This window comes from Aricia agestis, chromosome 2, assembly GCF_905147365.1.
Source record: "Aricia agestis chromosome 2, ilAriAges1.1, whole genome shotgun sequence".
In the NCBI taxonomy this organism is placed as follows: Eukaryota; Metazoa; Arthropoda; class Insecta; order Lepidoptera; family Lycaenidae; genus Aricia; species Aricia agestis.
The window spans coordinates 9,722,795-9,747,900 of record NC_056407.1 but is presented as its reverse complement, the minus strand read 5'-3'; the positions used below and the strand labels follow the sequence as shown (position 1 = coordinate 9,747,900).

Sequence of the window (25,106 nt, the reverse complement as noted above, 5' to 3'; positions counted from 1 at the left end):
AATGAATTTTAACATTTTGAGTTATAGAATGATATTTTTTAATTATGTTTTAACAAACAAAAGGCAATTTCACATTGTTCATCAGCGTAGGATACCTTACATTTAAAAATTATACTTCAACCGCACTTCAATCTAATGCTAACTTAAATAAAGCTTTGTACACACTGCTAAAAATTTGAATTTTATAAAAAACTAGATGACACCTGCAACTCCGTTGCGCCAAAATTCGTTTATCGCGCAGGAACCGTACATTTTTCCGTGATAATAAGTATCCTATGTCCTTTCCCGGGACTCAAAGTATCTCCATACATTTCAGCAAAATCGGTTCTGCGGTTTGAGCGTGAAGAGGTAACAGACGGACGGTAGGCAGGCAGACAGACAGACAGACAGACTAACAGACACACTTTCAGATTTATAATATTAGTAAGTATGGATATTCAAGCTAAACATTTTCAGCTCCTATATTTTTACAAACCTACATTTATAACTTTAGCAGTACCAAACCCTACGAGACTCTATATTTTAAATTAATTAAAAAACTCAAGATTATACAATACTAACAGCGAATATTAGGCAAAGGTCGGAGCAGGGGGCGCGGCGCTACTAAGTACTAGGACCTAGGAATATAATCCGACCAAAATCCGCATATTCCACACATTACATCAGTATGTTGACAGAAACCTTGTCAATCGTTGAACAAACCTTTTTGTTTACTGTCTGTGCGCAAAAACATTACAGTAATAGGTATTGTAAAACTACATAAAACCCATAAAAATATAGAACAGTATTTAATAATGGAGAATGTTACCTAATTTTGATAATTAGCAGTCCATATTCTCTGTCAAAAATAATAAATACTAGTGAAAGAATTACTTGGATACGTTAATTAGTTTCCGATTTATAAGCAAAACAAGTTGTCACTGTACGACGCGGGCGCCCGGTAACGGTGTGGGATAATATAAGGATTTTCGCAAAATCACTCATCAAACGACAGTGTATTGATCAACGACATCTGTCTCAACCTACGTATGTACTAAATATGTAGGTTCAAAATACGATGATGCGTGTTGTGAGTGAAGTGATGATGACGAATAATCTAATATGCTTAGTAGCATAATATTATGCTTTCAGTTCTTAAAACAACACCGAAACCCCCAAACATATATCTTCAAGGAGGTTGGAGTTCTGTTCACCGCCTTCGAACCATGGTATAATATCTTGGTGCAAAATCTTACTTTTGGTAAGATTTTCTTGGAATACTTCATTATTTATCCAAAATCAGTATAAGTTTCCATTTGAAATACTTACTTCAAATTATGAATCGAAATCACAGTATCATCCAGATATATATTGTATCATATATGCGGTTTTAGTATAAATAGCCAGGAATTCCCTCGATTACTTATGGATCCCATCACGAAGTCACCTTTTTTATGAACATGGTACCAAATTCGGATTAAACCCGATACAATAGCGAAAAAATCTTGAAAATCGGTCCACAATTGGCGATGTGAACGTTGAACATACAAAAAAATATATAAACAGACGAACATAATATAACCTCCACCTTTATGGAAGTCGGTTAAAAAAATACAAATAAATAATCGGCCAAGTGCGAGTCGGACTCGCGCACGAAGAGTTCCGTACCGCTACATAGCAAAAATAGGCCAACAATTGTGATTTTTGTATGGGAATTTTTTTATTTTATTTTAATATTATTATTAATTATTAAAGTACACACATAATTAAGGCCTTGGTGAAAATTCCAAGTACCTACCTGTTGCCGTTATTGATAAAGAGCAAAAAAAGCCAAAAAATCACGTTTATTGTATGGGGTCCGCGCGGTGCAATTGTGATATGACGTCACAAGCGGTCGCGGGACTATTAGCGGGGCTCGATATTTTTCGAAACTATATATTTATTCCTCTATGCTACTAGGTATTTTTGACTACAACAAAAACTAGTGTATTTGTATACATAAAGGCTTTACTGTGACAAAATTTCAAGCAATTTGGCATACCTAGTAACATTCTCCATTAAATAACGTTTTTATTTAATAAGTAATTATAACTTTACCGAGTGTTTAAACTTTAATGTTTCGATTTTCCTAAAATTTTCCTGTGCCTGCCTTTTGATCGTTACATATAGATAACATACTAATTTCACTATCGCCCGAAAATCACTTTAAATAAAATACAATTTTCCTGTTATTATGTTTAGTCTGATTTGACTCAATTACTATAACTACATGGTTAAGTTAACTACATAGATAACTACATTTGCTTGGTTATCTAAACACGATTACAGAAATAGGTTCTAGAAATAATAATAACCACATAAAACGAACATTTTTATTTGTTTGTCCTTTTTTAGGGTTCCGTAGTCAACAAGTTTCTTATAGTTTCGGTCTGTCCGTCCATCTGTCCGTCTGTCCGTCTGTCGGTCTGTCTGTCCGCGGTTTTGCTCAGAGACTATAGGACCTACAAAGCTGTAATTTGGCATGAATGCACATAATATTAATGATGTCGACAAAATGAAATCTTAAAAATATATTTTTTTGGTACCTTCCCAACACATAAAGCGATTTTTTTTTGCGTCCACCCCATCGTGTGGCGTGTCGTTGGATCGGTCTTTTAAAATATTATGAGTACCTACTCATATATTATTTTCCGATTTAGGGATCCGTTTGTGAAATATTAAGTTTTAAAGTGGAAAAAATCATTAGAGTCCAGTGTCCTCCCCTTCTACCAGCTAAACCGTGGCTTCTGGAAATGTGAAAAAATGCATGGGAGTAGGAAATAATATGCTGAATTTAAAAGGAAAATTAACACGGCTAAGAAGACTTCATAAGTTATTGAGTATAATAGTCGATCAAGTAAAAAAAATGTATTCGGCGAAGTATAAAGAAATTTTTCGTTCAAATTCCGTTGAAAGTAACTGAGATGATGTTGTCAGTAGTGTAAAACACGTTATAAATGTACATTCATTGACCATACAAAAATAAAAAAATAAAAACTAGCGGTACTATACGCGGTACCTTATATTGGGCGTGCCGCGTGGGCCGACACGTCTTATTTATGGTATTTAAAAATCGCAGGCAAAACCATGGTGCAAATACATATATTTTTAATCTTTGACATTACTCTATTTAGATTTTAGACAGAAAGAAGGATTTAAAGGTTTACAATTGGTTTTTAATAAGACTTTTATATAATTTGTTGATATTGAAGCATTTACGTAGGGGTATTGTTAAAAGTTACACGAATTTTCAAATCTTTGTATAGAAACTGAACGGTCTTATGTATAAACCAGAAAGTTTGATAAGTTCTATACTAAAACTCCTGACTCTGATGTTCGTTATCACATCATTTGCTCTTTGGATCGTGGCTGGTGTAGATACGAGAGCCAATTTTAAAGAGGAACAAACATTAATTAGTGGTGCCATATGGAGCCAAACTATTCTACCTATCGGTATTCTGATAGCGTTTGCAGGAAACGAAGAAATATATGATTTGGTCCATGCGTTTTATCTCTTTTCTGGAGCTGTCTTGTTAGTGGGTACAGGACTCTTTTTGGTGAGTTGATAATTGTCGTGTTTCTCCCCCCCAAAAGATACTCTTATACGAGATTTATACTCGCGCCTCGTGGCTCGGCTCGCGGCGCGTCTCGCAGCTTGCGTCGAAGCGCGAGTGTAAACAAGAAGCTCGCATCCCCCTCGAGCTCCTTTGGAAACCGCTCCCGACGCGAGCCCTGCGAGCCGCGAGCCGCGCCGCGAGACGAGCCGCGAGCCCGAGCTTACACTCCGGGCTCGCGGCGCGTCTCGCGACTCGCCTCGTGGCTCGCGCGCGAATGTAAATCGAGTATTAAGATTTATAATATTGCATTGTTATTCTAATACTCGATTTACATTCGCGCGCGAGCCACGAGGCGAGCCGAGAGACGCGTCGCGAGCCCTGAGTTTAAACTCGAGCTCGCGGCTCGCAGGGCTCGCGTCGGGAGCGATTTCCAAAGAAGTTCGAAGGGGACGCGAGCTTTGTGTTTACACTCGCGCTTTGACGCGAGCTGCGAGACGCGCCGCGTGTCGAGCCACGAGACGCGAGTATAAATCTCGTATAACAATTTTGACATTTAATTTTCATTTCAGATAATTTATGAAATGTACAAATGGCGCCAACCTAGAACATCATCTGTTCATGTGGGTTCAAGATTTGATAAATATTACTTCGGAATAGGAATATGCATGTTTTTAGCTTCATTGCTAACCTTCACTGACTTTATTTTAATAATTTTAAATAAATAGTGATTTTTACAAGCATTTTCCATTGTCACGTTTGCAACACCTGCACACGCCTAGCCAGCCTCGAAGACATGCCTCTGACGAGGTTAAAAGTGACAAAGTTGTGCTTAACAAACTTTTAAAGACAATGTGCAAAACGCGCTAGACTTTGCTTAGAGCAAAACGGATTGCAGTTTGAACTCGTTTGAACTCGTTCGTAGGCAAGATGGAAGTAAGTAAGATTTAGAGGTGGGTTGTTTTGATTTTTATTTTTTAATTAGTTGTACTGTGTACATAAGTTAATTGAATTTTTAAATACGCCTAAATGCAAAGGATGTGGTTTAGATTTATTATAAATTTCTAAAGTGCTTATTTTTCGTAATTAAATAGTTGTAATTTTCGATTCTTTTGATGTGTATCAATTAATTTTATTCTAAGCATACCTGTCTACGTCCTTTACATTTGACGGTCCTAAGTTCGTCAAAGTATGAAGTACTTACTTGTACTATTATCTATTCTGTGGTATGAAGGGAAAATTCGCAACTTATGATAATAACAAGAATGCAGTGACGGATTAGCCCTTAATCAAATTAAGCAATTGCCTAGGGCATCACGTCTGAGGGGGCATTAGAAGAGTAAAGGTTCAAAGACCGATTCTAGTTGAGATACGGATAGGGATGGATTGCTTAGGGCATCAAGTTGTCTTAATCCGTCACTGCAAGAATGTCAATGGAAGGGCGGGGCGGGGCCGGGCCGCGCATGTGTCCATATTTTGTGGTGTTTGGTAGGATAACTTTCGGAGGCTATTTCTCAAAATTTTAGTACTGAGTGATTATAAAAAAAGAAATACGTGTATTTTTATTTTTAACAAAGATCAATATATCCAAATTTGGCAGGAAGGTTAAATTGCACCCTGTATATCGATATCGACAATATCACTACGCTCGAGAGTGAGATATCCACGAGATATCTCGTTGGCGTATGCTAGGGGGGCAGAGGACGTCAATACGTCTGGGGCGAACCATATGCATTGGACAGGTTTCCTAATGAGCGTCCGCATGCTATGTATAATTGTATAATGTACTTGAGATAAACGCCACCGCTTCCTCTCAAGAATAAAAGGTCTATCCACTTTCTTAATGTCTTTTATCATTTCCTGTAGTGGATATCAAATGTACCATCGAAGAAATTGATTCCCAGGCAGTTGACAGACCAGCTGGGTCGGATCATGTCAATTCAATGTTGTGATCTGTTGGCTGGGTTTAAACTTTGACGGAAGGCCACCAAACTACGTAGGTCCCCCATCTGTCTAGGAATCAACTTCTCTTCTTCTCATTTGCTGGAAAAATAATAAAAAATATCCAAGAAAAGTATAAAAACTAAATTAATGTTAGATTCTGCGGACTGGTTGATGTTACACTCTATTGTTTATGAAAATGGTTATGCGCAGACCGCGCTTTAATAAGGTAGAGTTCCGTAGCAATATCAATTGATTCGTTTCCATGAAAGTCTTTTTGGAGAGACGATACGATACATAGCGATGTAAAAATAACCATTTAAATATTCACCATACAAATGTGTATTGTACCAAAATGAATAATGTTTCGTAGGAAGAACTTATTTTCATACTAGCAGGCAGGTTGGAGAAGAATGTTGTATGGGGGATCGCAGAACTCTAAAGGTAGCATTGTATTTCACAATGAAGTGATTATTATGGAAAAAGATTTTAAATACAGTCCATACAAAGATTACCACGAAGGAAAAAGGAAATAACAACACGGAATTAGGTACCGGAATAACCATACACTTGTTACATTTGCTACGGTCATATTATACGTCGTGCTATCCAATACGTTTGTCTGATCTAACTTGAATAGCTAGGTTACCGTTTTTAACCGACTTTCAAAAAGGAGGAGGTTCTATGTTCGGTGGACGTATATCTATTATATTTACATACACATAGATACTTCGAAATGGTACTGACCGTGTAAGTACTAAAAAACACACAGTTCTTTTTCGCTATACAACATAACAGCTGATAATTCTTACTTATTGATTTTAGGCTCTTAGTAGGCTTCCTTCTCATGTTCGGAGGGTATTGGACGGCGAAATATATGGCGCAGCCGGAATCGACGACCACGACAACTGAGACTAGTCCGACAACGATATCGGAAGCGATCACGACCACGACAACGGCGACGACTACGACAACGACGACGACTACGACAACTGAAGCTCCGACAACAGCCGCTGAAGTGCCAACGCTGAGTCCAGATGTTACATAATCCATAATTATTATCAAGTAAAAACCCTTCTTATATTTTATACGAAACTAGCTGACCCGGCAGATGTTGTTTTGCCTTATTATTAACCCACCAAAAACATTTTCATGTAAAAATGTTGCCAAGATGAGAACATAATAATTTTATGGTTCGTCGTGTCAAAAAGTAGTGAGATCTCATGTAGAGTCAAGTTTCTAACCTTACATACTCAGCCCTAAATCTAAAAACCTTAATTTTACACTAAAGCGCGGCAAAATATGTGATAATAATATTATAATGTGTTTAATATTTAAATCGGTGGCCTGGCCATTTATCATTAGTTGCGGTATAATATCATTAAGTTCAAATACCTGACGAATAACAAAATGGCCAAGCCACCGATTTTGACTAATGTGTAGAGTTTTTAGATTCTTCTCGTGCGGCTGACACATTATAATATAATTATCAAATATTTTGCCGCGCTTTAGTGTAAAATTAAGGTTTTTTGAATTTAGGGCTGAGTATGTAAGGTTAGAAACTTGGCTCTACATAAGATCTCACTACTTTTTGACACGATGAACTATAAAATTATTATGTTCTCATCTTGGCAACATTTTTACTTGAAAATGTTTTGGTGGGATTTCATTTCTTTTTGTTAGCTAGTTTACGTTGTTTTTTCTTTTATTTAGTTCATTTTTTAGGGTTCAGTACCCAGTTTTTACCCTAAAAACGGGAGCCTATTACTGAGACTTCGATGTCTGTTCTAGAATGCATCTCAAGAACGGTAGAATTAGAGAGTTGAAATTTTCATCGATTATGTATTTCTGTTGCCGCTATAGCAATAAATACTAAAAACAAATTTATTTAATATTTCGGGGGGGCTCTTATACAACAAACGTGATTTTTCGCTATTTTTTCCTCTTGATAATAATAGATGTCGCTGCTGGTCGTCTACATCGCGATATAGCTTGCACAAACAGTTTCATATAGTTGTTAATGCACTCTAATCGACAAGAGATGTCAGTATTGGGCACCTACATCGTACTATTGATGACGCGAAGATGTATGGTATAGCCGTTTAACTTTAGACGCAACCTTTTATTATTGTTTTTAACTAACCGTAAACCGATGTTGTTTGCATTACAAATATATTTTAAGACAAGTAAACTTGAAATAGATTGATAGTTAAGTAACTAATTATTATTATTATAATTAATGAAATATTCTTATTAATTAAATACTTATTTGCAAAGAAATGCTAAGACTACGACTATTCTTCGATCTTACGAACTTACGTACCCAAAGGGTAAAAACAGGATCCTATTACTAAGACTTCGTTGTCTTTCCGTCTATCCGTCTGTCTGTCTGTCTGTCTGTCTGTCTGTCTGTCTGTCTGTCTGTCTCTAGGCTGTAACTCAAGAACGGTAATAGCTAGAGAGTTAAAATTTTCACAAATTATGTACCTATATCTATTGCCGCTGTAACAACAAATACTAAAAATAAAATAAAAGTAATATTAAAGGGGGCTCCCATACAAGAAACGCGATTTTTTGGCCTTTTTTGCTCTATATCAATAATAGCAACAGGTAGGTACTTGAATTTTTCTCAAAGTCGTTAGTTATATGTCTACTTTAATATTTAATAATAATCTATACTAATATTATAAATGCGAAAGTATCTCTGTCTGTCTGTCTGTCTGTCTGTCTGTCTGTCTGTCTGTCTCGCTTTCACGCCAAAACTACTGAACCGATTGCAATGAAATTTTGTACACAGTTATTCTAGAGTCTGAGAAAGGACATAGGCTACATTTTGATGTGGGAAAATATCTTATTTCCATGAAAATATCGATGAAAATTACTTCGCATTGCGCGTGGCCAGCGCTCATCCCGGGGGTCCTGGGTTCGAGTCCCGCAGGCGGAACAAAAAGTTTTCAATGTTCCTGGGTCTTGGATGTGTATTAAAATAATATTTCAAAAATCTTAAATATATTTTATGTATAATATTATAAAAAATCCAGAAAAATATCGACGCGATGCAATGAACATTTTAGTTCTAATACGATTCAACAGATGGCGCTTTTTTTTTTACTTCGTTGGAACATAGAACTAATCATACTTATTAGTTATTATGTTTTTGTTTATAGTTTTTAATACGTTAGAATATTATGTTTAATAATATTATCACTTGCTATAATAATAATCAATCTATCTTATCTTATAGAACTCCTACTGCATTTCTAAGGAGTTCGAGTGTGTTGTGTTGGCCTATATTCCATCCAGAAAATATATCAATGCAATCAACATTTTAATTCTAATATATGAAAACAGATGGCGCTTTATTTTTTACTTCATTATTATAACAGAATTACAGAACTAATCATACCTACTTTATTATATATTATTGTTTTTATTCATAACTAGCTGTTGCCCGCGACTTCGTCCGCGTGGACTTTAGTTTATAGCGCGCGGTGTCAACAAAATTTGTGTCAAATTTAAAAACTTTTTAAAACCCTGGTAAGTGGTACCCCTCTTAGGGCTGCGCTACACCGGAATGGCAGCGCTGAAAGTGCTCGCCTCGCCGCTGCCATTCCGGTGTAGCGCGGCCCTTAATTAATCAAAATACCCAAAAACAGCTGTGCAGTGTGCACATAATCTGTACTAATATTATGAATGCGAAAGTATCTCTGTCTGTCTGTCTGTCTGTCAGTCTCGCTTTCACGCCAAACGCCAAAACTACCGAACCGATTGTAATGAAATTTTGTATACTGATAGTCTAAAGCCTGAGAAAGGACATAGGCTACTTTTTTACTGGAAAAAAGGGTTGTAAGGGTCGTAAATTTGTTCAAAAAATTCATAATAGATGGCGCCGTGCGTCTTCTACATCGCGCTGACGCTTGCTCAAAAGTCTTTCTATAAGAGGTGGTATCATCTTACATTTAAGTCTCGATTTTTTTCGATTGTTATATCTATTCTACGGTATTAAATAACTCAGTACTTTATCTGTGCAGGCAGTGACGTAACCTTAAGACCAAATTTCACCAACGACTGTTAAAGTTAATGCTCGAATTAGTATCACGTTAGCTGTTTTGTTTTTCATATGAATGAAAGAGAAGACAGGATATTTTAACAAGCTGTTAACACTAACAGACGTTGGTGAAATTGGGGCTAAACCTATCAATGATAAATAGTTTATGGGTAAAGTTGTGTAATTGGGGGGCTAAATAAGCTTTAAAATTTGGCATAATATATAAAGTTTAACATACAAAAATGAAGTACTTATTGTTTGCACACTGCACAGCTGTATTGATTTAAGGGGTACCAGGGTTTTTTTATAAAAGCTTTTGACACCAATTTTGTTGACATCGCGCGCTATAAACTGAAGTCCACGCGGACGAAGTCGCGGGCAACAGCTAGTATTAAAATAAAATAAAAAATTAAGGGGGGCTCCCATACAAAAAACACAAAATTTTGCCTAATTTTGCTCTATAATGGTACGGATATAGGTTAAGTTAATATCATGTTACATACCAAATTTCAGCTTTCTAAGGCTTCAGGAAGTACCCTAACAGTTTTGATGATCGGTGAGTCACCCTGTCACTATATCTTAAAAATTTCAACTATCTGGCATTATTCAAACCAAAGTTACGAGGGTTCAAAAATACGACGAAACGTTTCGAGAAAAGGTAGGTAGTGCCCTTGCGCGCTTCGCTTGGCTCATCTTGGCGGGGGCACTCCCGTGCCCCCAGATTTCTATTATCAATATAAAAAGTAGATAAAAACCTCAGGCCTAACGAATGTACCATCGAAGAAATTGATTCCTAAGCAGTTGACAGATCAACGTCATTTGGTCGGATCATGTCAATTCAATATCTGTCGGCTGGGTATGACGTTACGCGACCAAACTACGTACTCTACGTAGGTCCCCCATCTGCCTAGAAATCAACTCCTCTGATACGACTTGATACGAGGGCTGCTATTTATGTATCCGGAACTGGCCACTTACAAGAACAATATTTAAAAAGTAATTACAACATTTGAAAATACAACTCTTTGGTTGAAGAATACATTTTGTTTCATGTGACTGTCAATTATTTTTCCATTGTGGCGTCATTTTGAAAATTGCGTGTCTTCATTTGCCATGGATTTAACGCGTGAACATTTTCGTGCAATGATTTACTACGATTTTCGGCGTGGGCTAAATCAACAACATGTCAACAACAGTGCTTTATTCAACTCACCGCAACTTTTGGAGATGAAGCACCATCAAAAACCACTGTTTATCACTGGTACAGTGAGTTTAATCGTGGGCGGTCTATGCTCACGGATGAAAATAAAGAAGGTCGCTCAAAAACAGCTGTTGTCCCACAAAATATAGATGCTGTGCGGGAACTAATAATGCGTGATCGTCATGTTACATATCGCGAGATAGAGGCGTCCTTAGGCATAAGTATGACGAGCATACATAAGATATTACACGAACATTTGGCTGTAAAAAAAATATGTTCGCGTTGGATTCCGCACAACTTGACAATCGATCAAAAACGGGCTCGTGTCGATTAGTGCAAAAAAATGATAAAAAAATACAACCGTGGTACGTCAAAAGCCGTTTATAATATCTACACAGGTGATTAATCTTGGATCTATGCATATGACCCCGAAACTAAACAACAGTCAACGGTGTGGGTGTTCCAAGATGAGCCGAAACCAACAAAAGTTACTCGTGCAAAAAGTACTTTGAAGCAAATGGTCGCCTGTTTTTTTGGAATTAATGGACATGTGGCTACAGTGCCATTAGAGAATCGTAAAACGGTTAATTCTGAATGGTATACGACCATTTGTTTGAAGAAATAAGAAAGGACAACCGACAACGCAGAATCATATTACATCACGACAATGCTAGCTGTCACACCTCAGCTGAAACAACTCAGTTTTTGGAGGGTTAAAAGATCGAATTGACTGGTCATCCGCCGTACAGCCCTGATTTGGCACCTAACGATTTCTTTTTATTTCCATACGCGAAGAACAAATTACGTGGTCAACGTTTTTCGAGCCGCGAAGAGGCTGTTGATGCGTTCAAAATGCACGTTTTGGAGATACCTCAATCAGAATGGAAAAAGTGCTATGAAAATTGGTTCCAGCGTATGCAAAAGTGTGTCGATCACCGCGGCGAATATTTTGAAAAGCAATAAAACCATATTAAATGATATATGTTTGTTTCTTTTTTTAATTCCGGATACATAAATAGCAGCCCTCGTAGTACATACAAAATTTCATTAGGTTGAGCCGTTTTGGAGGAGTTCACGCACGAACGCTGTGAGTTGTGACACGAGAATTTTATAAGTATATTAGACAAGCAATAAACTTGTGTTGATTTCTTGGCAATGGCTGTATTTCTATAAGATTTTGTAAGTAAGTTTTAAAAAAGCAAAATGATTTAGTTAGGTCTTTCTGAGAAACTGCGCATTGTTTTTTTATTACCTCTATACTTCGAGTAAGTACTTACTTACTGTGTTCTGTAATAAATAATAATTGTCAGTGCTTCTAGATCATTTCGTTAATAGGCTATGTAATGATTGATGACTGTAGCTACATTCTTGTTGATTGATTGACTAATTCTAGAAGTGTCCGATGTTGAGTTATACTGTAATATTATTTGTTTATTACTGTATCAATCAAAACAATAACTTTCATCAGTAGGGTACAATGTATGACAAACAGTAATTGATGTAGTGTGTTTATTATAATTGTCTTCGCTTCAAGCTAGAACCTTGTGGATGTCTTACGTTTAACATTCAAATATGAAATTTTAGTTGAAGTGAATATTATAATATTACTGTTTTTACTGAAATAATCATAAGTTTAGTTGAAAATGCCTCCTGGATTGTAAGTATTACTTATTTGAAAGAAATTAGCATTTATCATCAAAGTTTCACTGCCGTACTCAGATACGAATATTACTTAACTGTAATTAAATGAAGATTTTGACAAAAGCGCCGTACATGATCTTTCAAACTCTTTATTAATTCGAAGATTAATTATTAAGGGTGGGTTGCACCAACTTACTTTAACTATAACTTTAGCTGTAACTACAGTGCAAAATGTCAAATCTTTGGCTAAGCAGGACATATTTAACATTAACCATAACCGCTCATACTTATATCGATTTTTTTCGTGAAAATTTACTACGGCTCAAAGTGTTTTATAAGTTATAACAAATATTTTTCCTGACGATATTTACAGATAATTCAATTTTTTATACTCTCAATCCCATTAACTGTAGCTTTAATAAAAAAATAAATGCAACAGACATCTGTCAAATTCTGTGGTTAAAGTAAAGAGTTAAAGTTAAAGTTAGCCTGAACTATAACCATAACTTTGACCATAACTGTAACTAAAACCACGCCTCTGGTGCAACCCACTCTAAATGTCTCTGAGTGCGGCGGTTAGAGTATTTTTCTAGTCTTCTGTTTTTAGATTTCTTCTTACTGGAGTATTAGTCTTCGGTTTGTATTTGGTGGTCAATCAATTAAGAATGAAAATAACCGAAATGACAGAAGAGCCGCAACCGCCGCAGAACTTTACGTTTCGAAGAGTGATGATGCCTCCAACATAATGTTATAAAGAATTTCATATAATCTTACTATTACTTGAAATTACCTGTTAGTATAAAATATCCAATATTTAAAGCAGCGGTTCTCAAACTTTTTTTTGTGGAACCAAACAATAAGAATGATTTGAATGAAAATTTTCTCCATGCTGATGTCTGGTAACTAAAAAGATTTCAAAAAAACTGAAAAGATTTCACGGAATCCCCATAGCAAGACCTTTGAGAATAGAGCTGTTTTAAAATCTGTAATCAAACTTCAATACCGTACTAGCATAATGATACAACTATATTAATGAAGACTTACAAAATTACTTGGACAAAATAATACATTTTGTAACAAAAATTATTACATTTATTTGTGTGAAGAGATCCATATGTATATTTTGATAAATTATATTTAAACATACTTGGAGAGCCAAAATATTTTTTACTGCGAAAGATCGCTCCGCTTTCTATAATATGTGCTTGTTATAACAATAAAATATAATTTTAGTACCTACTTAATTATCCGTTGTTTACAAATTGTTTGTTACAATAATTTTCAATACATTTCTTTTATTATATTAACTAACTATTTGACCGAGCTTAGCTCGGTATTCGATAAAACACGAATAAAATGACATTTTCTAAAAAATATTCCTAGCTATTTTTTTATTAGAATTCGTTTTCGTTAAATTTAAAAAAAAATTCGTCGTCGTCGTCGAATATTAGAATTCGTTTAAAGATGTAAGAAAAAAAAATACACTTTAATATTATTGCGTTTTAATTTAAAACATGAAGAAAATAAATGAAAATTGTGATATATTTAATGTGATACTTGTTTCATATTATAGATGGCTTAGGTACTAGTTACTTTCTAATTTCTACATTGTGATTTTTTATTTATTAAAGTAAGTAGGTTTTTAAATCACTTTTAAGTAGACTTTCTGTTGAACAACTTGCAAGTAGAATCTTATATTTAGTGCAGTACAGCGGGGCTAAAATGGTCACTTTGAAGAATCATGGTATTAATCATAACATGATTCATTTTTCTAATACCGCAAAATGCAACTCTGCTTGCAATTCATTTCTGTATTTTTGTACTGATTTGATATTTGTCAGTTTGACAGTTTTGACAATTCATTTGCTGAATTGATTGAGAGGAATTGCTAAATGTGACCATTTTAGCCCCGCTGTGCCAATAATTGTGATAAATTTGATAAGCTTTGGTAAATTTTTGTTTTGCTCATAAAAACAAAACTACATAAGATTGAATATCTAAATTTCACGACAGTGTTTAGAGCTATTTATAGCTATTAAGGAGATAACAATAGCTACTTTAGCTTTTAAGGCGCGTACAACTACTTGCTTACACTCATACTTGCATTTTCCTACGTACTATGCGTATTCTTGTTGTATAGAATAACTTGCTGCCACACTTGACGTTTAATGATTACTTTAGGTTAATTTAACGAAGATTTTGGTATAAACTCCTAACCGCGTAAAAATCTTCATAACTTAAATTCAAGTTAAACCATTAAACGTCCCTGAGCGCTGCCATAGAACACTAAATAATAGGTTCTTTGCAAGTTATCTTTTATTACTGGCAAGATGATCTCTTAATTTCTAGAAGCATCACAGAGAGCGATTCCATGATATATTTAAGAGAATTTTTAACGGACAATATTCGACCATTATTAATAGCCGACATTTACTCTAATTTATAATCATTTGCCTAAGTTTTAGAATAAAGACAGCAAAACTTTAAAATAATTTTGCTTTTTCATTTTGTGCGTTATCAATAACATAGTGCAATTTATAATCATTTGCCTAAGTTTTAGATTATAGACAGCAAAACTTTAAAAGAATTTTGCTTTTACATTTTGTGCGTTTTCAATAACATAGCGTTAAAAGGCCGCCAATTTTCTAAAAACAATACACTATCTAATTTTATGGACCTAATTCTTTTAGCGTGTTAAGTACTACTATGAACAGTGAACACACATACAGAGATAATGCCTTTCTCTAGGCAATAACGTTTTTTTGAATACGTAAGTCTCTATCATAAAGTTAATATACCTAGCGGAATAGAGAAACAAAGGCCTGAGCAAGAGAGATGTCACTATCAGTAACACTGCGTGGTAAAAAGAGACGTGTGATACATGACATCAGCACTCTTTTTTTGACGTCCAGTCGGCACGTTGACAATTTAATCTCATAGAATTCATGTTCAATCATGCTTGTGTAAGTGTATACGTACACATACTTTGCACACAGATGAAAACCAATTTCGGTTTCGTTTGACAGCTCGAGATTGTTGCTCTATACCGCTAGGTATATTAACTTTATGGTCTCTATCTACATAAAAATTGTTTGTAAGTAACAATTTCTTGAACACTAAAATCACTATGAGATTTTCAATTTGAAAGATCCACTAATATTATTACGATGTCAAACTGTGGTATTCATATATTTCACATAAATGGACTTAGAGCCTAGTCTTTATTTACATGTGATTAACTTCAGTTTTCTCATTTGTTTTTGATTTATTCTTCGGATAAATTCCTTCTAAACCTTTTCCATAAGGAGATTGTGAGTTTGTTCTTAAATAATATGATCCACGCGCCCTGAAAAAACAAATAAAAAAATTAATATATGAAATAAAACTTATATTAATCAAGACGATGACTATGGGAGTGGAGCTCTTGTAATTTTTCGGCCGTAATGGTTTAAATACCATACTTTACAATCCCACCTTTTGTTAATCTTAGTCGGTCTGTCTATTACATATTTACACTTAAACCATTAAACTGGTTTTTCGCTATATACTTCGATTCCAGAGATTCTATTGATTTTGATTTTTGATTTTGACTATGAAATATGAATTAATTTCTTTGATAGTACTATCAGAGAAGTTCATTCATAGGCAGATGGCGGGTCTACGTGATTTGGTTGCGTTATGTCAAACCCAGTCAACCGATCTCTACTTACATTACTCTACCAAATAACGTAGGTACGTGTTAACTGCCAATGAATCAATTTTTCGATAGTACATAATGCAAACGTCTTACCCAGGGTCGCAGTCGGCACCCATGTAGATCATGCCTACTTCGGGCGTGGGGTTTTCTCTAAATTTACTGTACGAGTCTGCGGGGGAGGCGGGAAACGCTTCCGGGTTCCGCACAGACTCCGCGAAGAACCTCCACGATCTCCAATGGCTGCAGAGGTCTGGAAATGACAGTCTTTTTTTAATTTTCAATTCGGAAACAATGTAATAACTAATATTCCCAAGTAATCGGCGTGAGAAAGCGTTTACAACTTATAACTACCCTTCACATCTTACGGTCTAAAGTGATTTATATGTGCTTGCGATTCATGGTTAGGTAACATACCCCAACTACGTGACTCGCTTTCCACAAGTTTCTACGTTTGCGTTAGTTTAGGTAGATTTATTCCACAAGTTATAAATAGCGGTCACACACATTTATTAAGTATAATTTTTTCCCGTGGTGCTTTGTTCGGACATCAATGTCATTACAATTTGACTGTCTCCCGCTTTGCTTGGGGAGGGAAATTTCTTATCTCCTACTCCTCCTAAATTTCTTCTGAATAATTTCGTTGCGGGTCCCAAGACAGATTTAGCTTGTCCCTCGGGCATCCCTGAGATCATATCAAAGGGTTTTCGTGGTTGGTTACCACTGTTGATCCTGGCGACACAGGAGTTACAGTGGTGGGAATGAGTGGGGGGGAGTTGAGTAATGGCCTTTTGCCCGTTAAAAAATAAATAAATAGCGGTCACATAGTTAAGTACGTTCCCATATATGTTATTCGATATTATAATGTAAAGCCCGTCACCAGTGTGCAAGTCTCTAAGTCTTACCTCGATGGAAAAGAGTGTTCACTTTCTTGTGTTTGTGTTTTGGTTTGGTGCCTTTGGCTCGGCCTAAACAGGATTATCAGACTTATTGACGGAGAATAAAACAACGCAAATTATATTGTATATTATTATTAACATTAATTGTTTTATTTTCGCCGTCTAACCTATCCTACATTGCACTATCAGATTTTATTCATAGGCAGATGGCGAACCTGCATTATTTCGTCGAGTTATGTGAAGACAATCTCAGTCATGATGTCTCTTCTGCCCCCCTACCATGAGCTGTTATAGCAGTATTACTTAAATATTACTTTTGGATTTCTTATAAGCAAACATGATCTCTATTTATATAAACATAAGTATGGTTTTTGTTTGTGCCAAATCTGAAAGTAATATTAAAGTAATACTGCTATAAGAGCTCATGGTAGAGGGGGGCTTGATACAACCCGACCTAAATACGGAGGTCCGCTATATGTCTAAATGTAATTTAAGAACAATGTAGGATAGGAAGGTAGAAGTAAGCACACAGGAGAAATGAATTGCCACCGTAAACATTCTAGCCGGTATAGAAAATTGGAACTTAGAACTCATCTGGATACCGCGGAAAGGGTATGTAATTATGTATCCTGCCGCTGCGTGTTTATAGACATAAATAAATATTAACCCCCTTACCAATAAACGTTGTATAAGCTTTGAATAGTTATAAGTACAGTGTTTTGTTCCTGTCACACAAGTGACATTTTTAATTGGATTGAAGAAGACAAAACACTATATAACTATTCAAAGCTTATACAGCGTTTATTAGTACGGGGGTAAGTACATAAGAAGTTAGAATATACAAGACATTAGCATACAGATGATAAGAAAGCTGTATTACAAATGTTAATTAAATATAACATAACGTATTTAAATTATTTACTTGCAAACATTCGACAAAGAAATTAGGAACATAGATTATACATAAAGGTAAATAATAATAGTAGTAAAACAACGAGAAAGTTTTAACTCTCTGTATAACTCTACCTTGACCAAAGAGGTGCTATTCAAAACTGTGCTTTAGGATAACATAAACTTGAAGGCTGTAGTTACTACTTGTACCATGTTACATGTACCATCGAAGAAATTGATTCACTGGCAGTTGACAGACCTACGTCATTTGGTCGAATTATGCCAATTAACGGCCATTCCCCATATTCAATCTTTGGTTTGACATACAACCGATCGCAGCTAACATTGAATTGACATAAAACATATGTCTCTAATGTCTAATGTGAGCTATTCCCATCTCTAGTAGGGCAAAACCAGAGATAGATCAAATATTGGGAACGGCCGTAAATGTAATTTGTGATCTGTTAACCGAGTTTGACAAAACGGCGACAAATTTACGTAAGTCCGCCATTTGCCTATGAATCAACTTCACTGTAATTACTTGTACTATCAAAGAAGTGTAGTAGGCAAATAGCGGACCTACGCTATTTGGTTGCGGTAGGAACTTATATCAAATTTAGCCAACAGTTCATGACTGGTATTAAATTGACATAATCCTACCAAATGACATAGGTCCGTCAAACTGCCTGTGAATCAATTTCTTCGATGGTACAATAACACAAGAAAGAAAGAGGCAAGAACACGCGAAGGAAAGAGACAGCAATACTCACTATCATCCGACAGCGGTACGGGTGCGAAGCGCGGGCATCCCGGCTGGATGCTTTTGCCACCGTTTGGCCAGAAGTCGGCGGTGCCCGTGCGTACCGGAGCCCCGTAGCCGCCGGCGTCCGTATGGATGACGTCCACGAACTCTGCGTCCTTGTCGCTCACGTGCTCCATTACTATGCCATCTGGATAGAAGCCAGGGAAGGCCGGGTCGAGCGCGGATAGCCTGGAATTTGTGAAATGGTACGGTAGTAATATTTTATGAAAATATGAGGTCGTAGTAGCCTTAAAGATACAATGTATTGGAACGAAGTTCCTTATCGCGCGGTAGTGCGTGATTCTCTCTATCTCTCTTTCGTTTTTTTAATAACTTCGTTCCATCCGGGTGTCCCTTGACACCTCTCAAGATTTTTTTCAAGTATTTAGCTTTGAGTAGGAACTCGAACACGGCAGTCGCAATGATGATACTTTTAAAAAGTCGCTATACAACATCATATTGAATAAATTATACCAAAAAACTCCAATTGTTGTAGTTTATGGTTGTTGCGTCAGAGCGATCTGTTATCTCCGACCTCTGTTGTCACCAGAACAATGGAAATTTACGTTTGTTTTAGGGGCGTACTTTGTATCTTTATACTAATATAACTTGCACGTGATATTTTATAAATATTCATGCGAGGTTAAGATTTAAGCATGATTAATAATCGGCATGTTGATTTCGATACGTTTCCCAATTCCGTCTCAGAAACGAATAAAACGTTAATTCACGAATCCGAGATTGGGAATTTTTGCACCCTACAACACAACAGTACCTCGTACCGCCTATATTTTCCTTATTCAAAGCACTTTTTAACGTTTTCAACGTGTTTTCATTTTTAACTAGTAAACCGTATTTCACAGCTGATCGCACTCTGACATCATGATTCAGGCAACACGTGGGGTGTTGCCTGAATCTGCCATTCGCCGCGCCACTAGAGATATCCAAGAGGCCTATTGCAAAAATTAATGTGCAAAATAAACGTTTGAATAATATAAAACTTTTTAATTACCTAGTACCTACTAACTACTAACGCAATTGTACGAAACTATTTACACAATATTCGTTGACTGTGGTCATCTTACTTGGAATAAATTCTGTGGTAACATTACATTAATTATGTAGGCAATGCCATTTTTATTGGGCTAATGAGTTCATTATACAATTGAGAATTTTAATTAATTAATAATGACCGCTTTTGTTTACAGGTCAACAGTGTAATCACTGACTTATTATAAGCGACATTGACTGCTTTCTATCAGGCGATCTGTGGGGCTAATATGGTCGCTTTGGAGAATCATATTATGACTCATAATATGATTCGTTTTTTTAAATCGCAAAATGCAAGTCTGCTTGCAATTAATGTCTAGTAATTCGTACTAATCTGACATTTGTCAGTTTGAGAGTTTTGACAATACATTTGCTGAATTGATAGAGAGGAATTGCTAAATGTGACCAATTTAGCCTCGCTGTTACCTCGTTTGCTTATAATAAACTAGATGACGCACGCAACACCGTTGCGCCAAAATTCTTTAATCGCGCGCTAACCGTACATTTTTCCGGGATAAAAAGTATCCAATGTCCTTTCCCGGGCCTCAAAGGATAATTGGGAAACTAACCCATCGTTAGCAGTCATCCTAATATTGGCACCTTAGATTTTGGTTTTAAAAGACTAATACTATGAATACCAACCGTAGGATTTTATGTATTATGAGCTCTCACTGCCGCACTCAGAAACGAATATTAATATTTAATTTATTTACAATAACAAAATGAAAATTTTTAGACAAGCCCCATACAGTAAGTATCCGTCAAATTCTTCATTATATAGAAGTTTAAAGTACTTTAAACATCATAAAAATATTAGTCTCTGACTGCGGCGGTTAGAGTGGCAAAAATTGTGTGTACCTCTTAACACTCCTGTTGTATTTGTTCTTTAACTCCCTGGCCAGGTAGCCCGCTACGTGGCTGCCCAGGGAGTGTCCAATGAGATGCAGCCTCTCCGCAGCGAGACCAGCCTCCATCAACCTCTGTACCTGCTCCGCTACCGCTGCTCCAACCTTTAAAATGTATACAAACGTATAAAATCGTTAGACTTTATAAAATATATGAACTATATGTATAATAACAACTCTGGAACGAACTGTCACCAGCAGTATTTCTGGACCTGCAAACCTTCAGAAGAGAGCGTATTCCGTCTTAAAAACGCATCGGCAACGCACCTACAGCTCTTCGGATGTTGTGAGTGTCCATGGGCGACAGTAGTTGCTATCCATCAGGTGACCCGTTTGCCCCTTATTTCATAAAAAAATATGCCCATAATGTGGTCTATAATAGGCAAAAATATTTAATTCTGAAAATCGGCATTCCTGAGTTTCCATTTTCATATTTTTACTTTGAGCTCCGAGTCGTATTTTGCTAGCGCGAGCGTAACAAAATATTTTCAACGGTTTTCGAGTACGGCAGCAACATAGTAGATTTTAGAACAACAAACGATGAGTCACTATTATAAAATGAGTAGTTAATTCTGCACAGAGGAAGTAGATTTTAATTAGCAAAGAAATTAACTATGATACACAAGCGATTTTCAACTTTTAACCGTGGATACAAGGTTCGTAATCAGTCCTAGTTCAGTGCGGATAATGGTGCCGATTAGCATATTACCTTCTTGGTATTCCTCGCCGCATTGACGAGGTACGAGCCGTGCGACATGTTGGACCAGTCCAGCAGAATCACGTTAGTGTTAGGTCTAGCCTCCAAGTACGCGCTAACCATGACCTGGAAATGATGAATAATAAATAATATTAATTGAAATAAGCATGACTAGATGATGCCGCAACTAGGTACGCGCAAAGAAACCATGAACTGTAAATTTTAAAAAGATTTTTCCGTAAATTCTAGCACAAAACTACGTTGTACCTTCTATTTTCTGCTTCATCTTCAGAGATATAACACTAGTCTTATGGGTTGAACGGTCCACCAACTTAGTTTAACTATAAAGTGTAACTATGTCTTTAATTTTAACTACAATGCAAAATGTCAAATCTTTGGTTAAAGTCGCAAAAATGGACGCCATATTTAACCATAACCATAGAGCTCGACAAGGCTTTAAATGCACGTGGCGAAAAAAGGAACTAACACTGTCATCATACAAAAACGTCATTTTTGACAGTTCTCCTTTACCAGCAGCGCCCCCGCCCACGTTTATAAGCCTTGTCGGACCAGCAACATCTTCTGTCAAATTCTGTGGTCAAAGTTAAGGTTAAAGTTAAATTAGCCTTAAATATAACCATAGCTTTGACCATAACTTTGACTTTAACCACGCCTCTGGTGCAAATTAGCTAGGAAAATGTACGGTTCCTGCGCGGTATACCGATATACGACAACATTCAAAATGTGATAAGTTAGAAAGGCGGGAAAAGGCGGCGGAATACGCTCTCTTCTTGAAGGTTTTGGTCGTATAGGTCCGGAAATACTGCTGGTGACAGTTCGTTCTGATAATATATTAGTATGTGGGGTACAGGAAAACCCATTTTCCCGCCTTTTCTAACTTATCACATTTTGAATGTGATAAGTTAGAAAAGGCGGGAAAAGGGGGCGGAATACGCTCTCTTCTTGAAGGTTTTGGTCGTATAGGTCCGGAAATACTGCTGGTGACAGTTCGTTTTTATAATATATTAGTGTTAGTAATAGTATGTGGGGTACAGGAAAACCCCCTTTCCGGCCTTCTCTAACTTATCACATTTTGAATGTTGTCGTATATATGTTGTCGTATATCGGAAAAGGGGTTTTCCTGTACCCCACATACTAATATAATATATTAGTATGTGGGGTACAGGATAACCCCTTTTCCCGCCTTTTCTAACTTATCACATTTTGAATGTTGTCGTATATCGGTATATCGCACAGGAACCGTTTATGTAATGAATAATGATTATACCTTGTCAAGTTAATAGTTGTATAGTGGCTTAGCACATGCATGTTTATTGCCAATTCGCAATGGTGTAAACTCCAATGGGTGTGGTGATACCTCTTTAGTTAAATTACGACTTCGCACGGTCGTTAGGAAAATTAAATATTGTATATCCTAATAAGTAGTAACCGCCAGTACCATGGGCGTACCGAGGGGGGGGAGGGGGGGGGCAGATGCCCCCCCCTGGATCATGTTGACGTCCCTACTAAGTATATTATCTAGTACTTTTATCTATAAAAATTAAAAATTAGGAAACCGAATTCTTGCCATTTGTTTGCAATACAATATTTTTACAAATAAAATTATTAATTTTTTATTCTTTATAAACACCTAGCTTATAAAAAAATCTGATTGGCCCCCCCGCCCCCCTTGGCCCAGAACCTGGGTTATTTGCCCCCCCCTGGCCAAGAATCTGGGTAATTTGCCCCCCCCTTGGCCCAGAACCTGGGTACGCCCATGGCCAGTGACTAATTTTCCTACTTTTGCCACAAATAATTAAACCAATACGAAAATTTTCCGTTTAAGACTTCAAATGATCAAAGTTAAGATAAAAGTATGGAATGAATAGTGTTCAAATAATATGTAGGTTTAGCTTCCTTTTGGCCACGGACTATGGAGTGTCACCAAGGTTTTACCTCTGGCGATGTAGTGTGTATTGTAATTGCCTTATTAGTTTAAGACGTGTAGGTAGTGTTCAAGGTATGGCGTTTATGACGCTCGAATACGACATTTTTGCACGTGAGGGTACTAAATATTAATAATTATTGTATTACATAGCAGGTAATAAACTAGACGCTTATTTAATTACATTTTAAATTCTGTAGTACCGCTCTTCAAGTCTGAGGGCCTGTTTCACCGTTTCCTGATAAAGTGCCGGATAGGAGATCCACAACTTATTTGACAGATTCTCCATACTCTATCAGTCAAATTAAGTGGTGAATCCTATCCGGCACTTATCAGGAAGTGGTGAAACAGGCCCTAAGGCTCGATTAATAAGGCGTCCTCACTCCACCGCGATTTGGCGGCTACACAACGAGATCACTATACTCCACTCGGGCTAACTTGTCGCTAGCGGTCATTGACTCCCTGTCAAAAACTTGCTATTTTCCATATAAAACCAAGATTGACAATATCTGACACTTCATTGTCAATCGCGGTTTATATGGAAAATGACAAGTTTTTGACAGGGAGTCAATGACCGCTAGCGACAAGTTAGCCCGAGTGGAGTATAGTAAGTAAGTATATGTTAAAATAATTTAGTGTGAAAATAGCAGCGCTGAAAGAACATTTTTGTGTGATTTGTATGGACTATGGACACAAAAAAGCTACTCTTTCAGCGCTGCTACTTTCACAGTGAACTCTTTAAAGGGAACACATACACACCCTAAAGTATTATCCACTTAGTTTTGTTACAGCCTGTATAAAAAAATACTTAAGTACCTATAGGTAGAATATGTTAACTTGCAAACTAAATATCATTTTACTATGTATGAACATACATAGTAAAATGATATTTATATAACATTATAAACTTTCGCGTTGCATTATAATGAAACTTAAATAAGTCGCGTTAAGTCCCGATTAAAAAGTTTCAAAATGATATTTAGTTTGTAAGTTATTACACATAATAATACTTATGATTGGGTCCATGACCTTGTCTATCTATTTTTCTCATTTGTCTTTGAAATGTCGAGCGGAGACACATAAGGTGCTTCCGATATAAAAATATAATATGTTAATTATTATTATTTGCATAAACCCACACAAATTGTTATTATATTATTTTTTTAAACGAGACGCACTGAATTTAATATTTAATTATCTCTAGCTAATAAAGCCTAAAACACTGAAAGTTTTCCGAAACACAAATAGTAGGTACAAACTTTTATGAAATAACAATTCCATTTTGATTACGTTTTAAGTCGATCCAAAGTTAACCTTTAAGAATCAGAAACACTAAACTTTTAAACTAATTTTGAAGAAAATTTTCCATCAGACATCGTTGGAGAAGCTATATTATTTAAGAGCTTGTGTCTGCTGCTAGTTGGTATATTATTGCAAAATTTACTAATCGATCGCCAGAAGTTGGATTGTAAGTAGGTATCATAAAGAAAGAATTGCTTGTAGTAAAATACTAGCTGTTACCCTTATGAATGTATGTTCTTGTGAATGTATGTTATTAAAATCGAGATTTAGAAAATTGAACATCCATCTACGACTATTTTATTTGGATCTGTATTAAACACGAAATTTTTAATTTACATCAAAGACCCAGGAAACTTGAACCTTAGATACTTATCGTTTTGAAAAATCCTTTCTTCAGTGGACAGGGGATGGGGGCCACAGGACAGGGGAAAGGAACATGTGACGGAGATAGAGGATAGACTTCAGAAGACGGGATTGAATGTAGGCATCTATCCCTCTTTAACCTACCTCTTATTCTC

At 36.2% G+C, this 25,106-nt stretch overlaps 1 protein-coding gene across 4 annotated transcripts in view; it reads right to left on the bottom strand.

Moving 5' to 3' along the window:
* Positions 1 to 15,459: 15,459 nt before the first annotated feature.
* The window catches only part of LOC121739674 (pancreatic lipase-related protein 2-like), a 36,079-nt gene continuing 26,432 nt past the window's right edge, over positions 15,460 to 25,106 (bottom strand). For 2 of the 4 annotated variants that reach the window (XM_042132196.1, XM_042132195.1), the window contains exons 4-9: positions 21,354 to 21,467; positions 20,598 to 20,749; positions 18,658 to 18,878; positions 17,003 to 17,065; positions 16,194 to 16,350; positions 15,460 to 15,749 (exon numbers count right to left, since the gene is read on the bottom strand). In XM_042132196.1, coding sequence (XP_041988130.1) covers positions 15,629 to 15,749; positions 16,194 to 16,350; positions 17,003 to 17,065; positions 18,658 to 18,878; positions 20,598 to 20,749; positions 21,354 to 21,467 — 828 coding nt within the window. In that variant the 3' untranslated portion in view covers positions 15,460 to 15,628. The remainder of the gene's footprint in view (positions 15,750 to 16,193; positions 16,351 to 17,002; positions 17,066 to 18,657; positions 18,879 to 20,597; positions 20,750 to 21,353; positions 21,468 to 25,106) is intronic. The other 2 variants (XM_042132199.1, XM_042132198.1) reach the window with 1 other exon arrangement.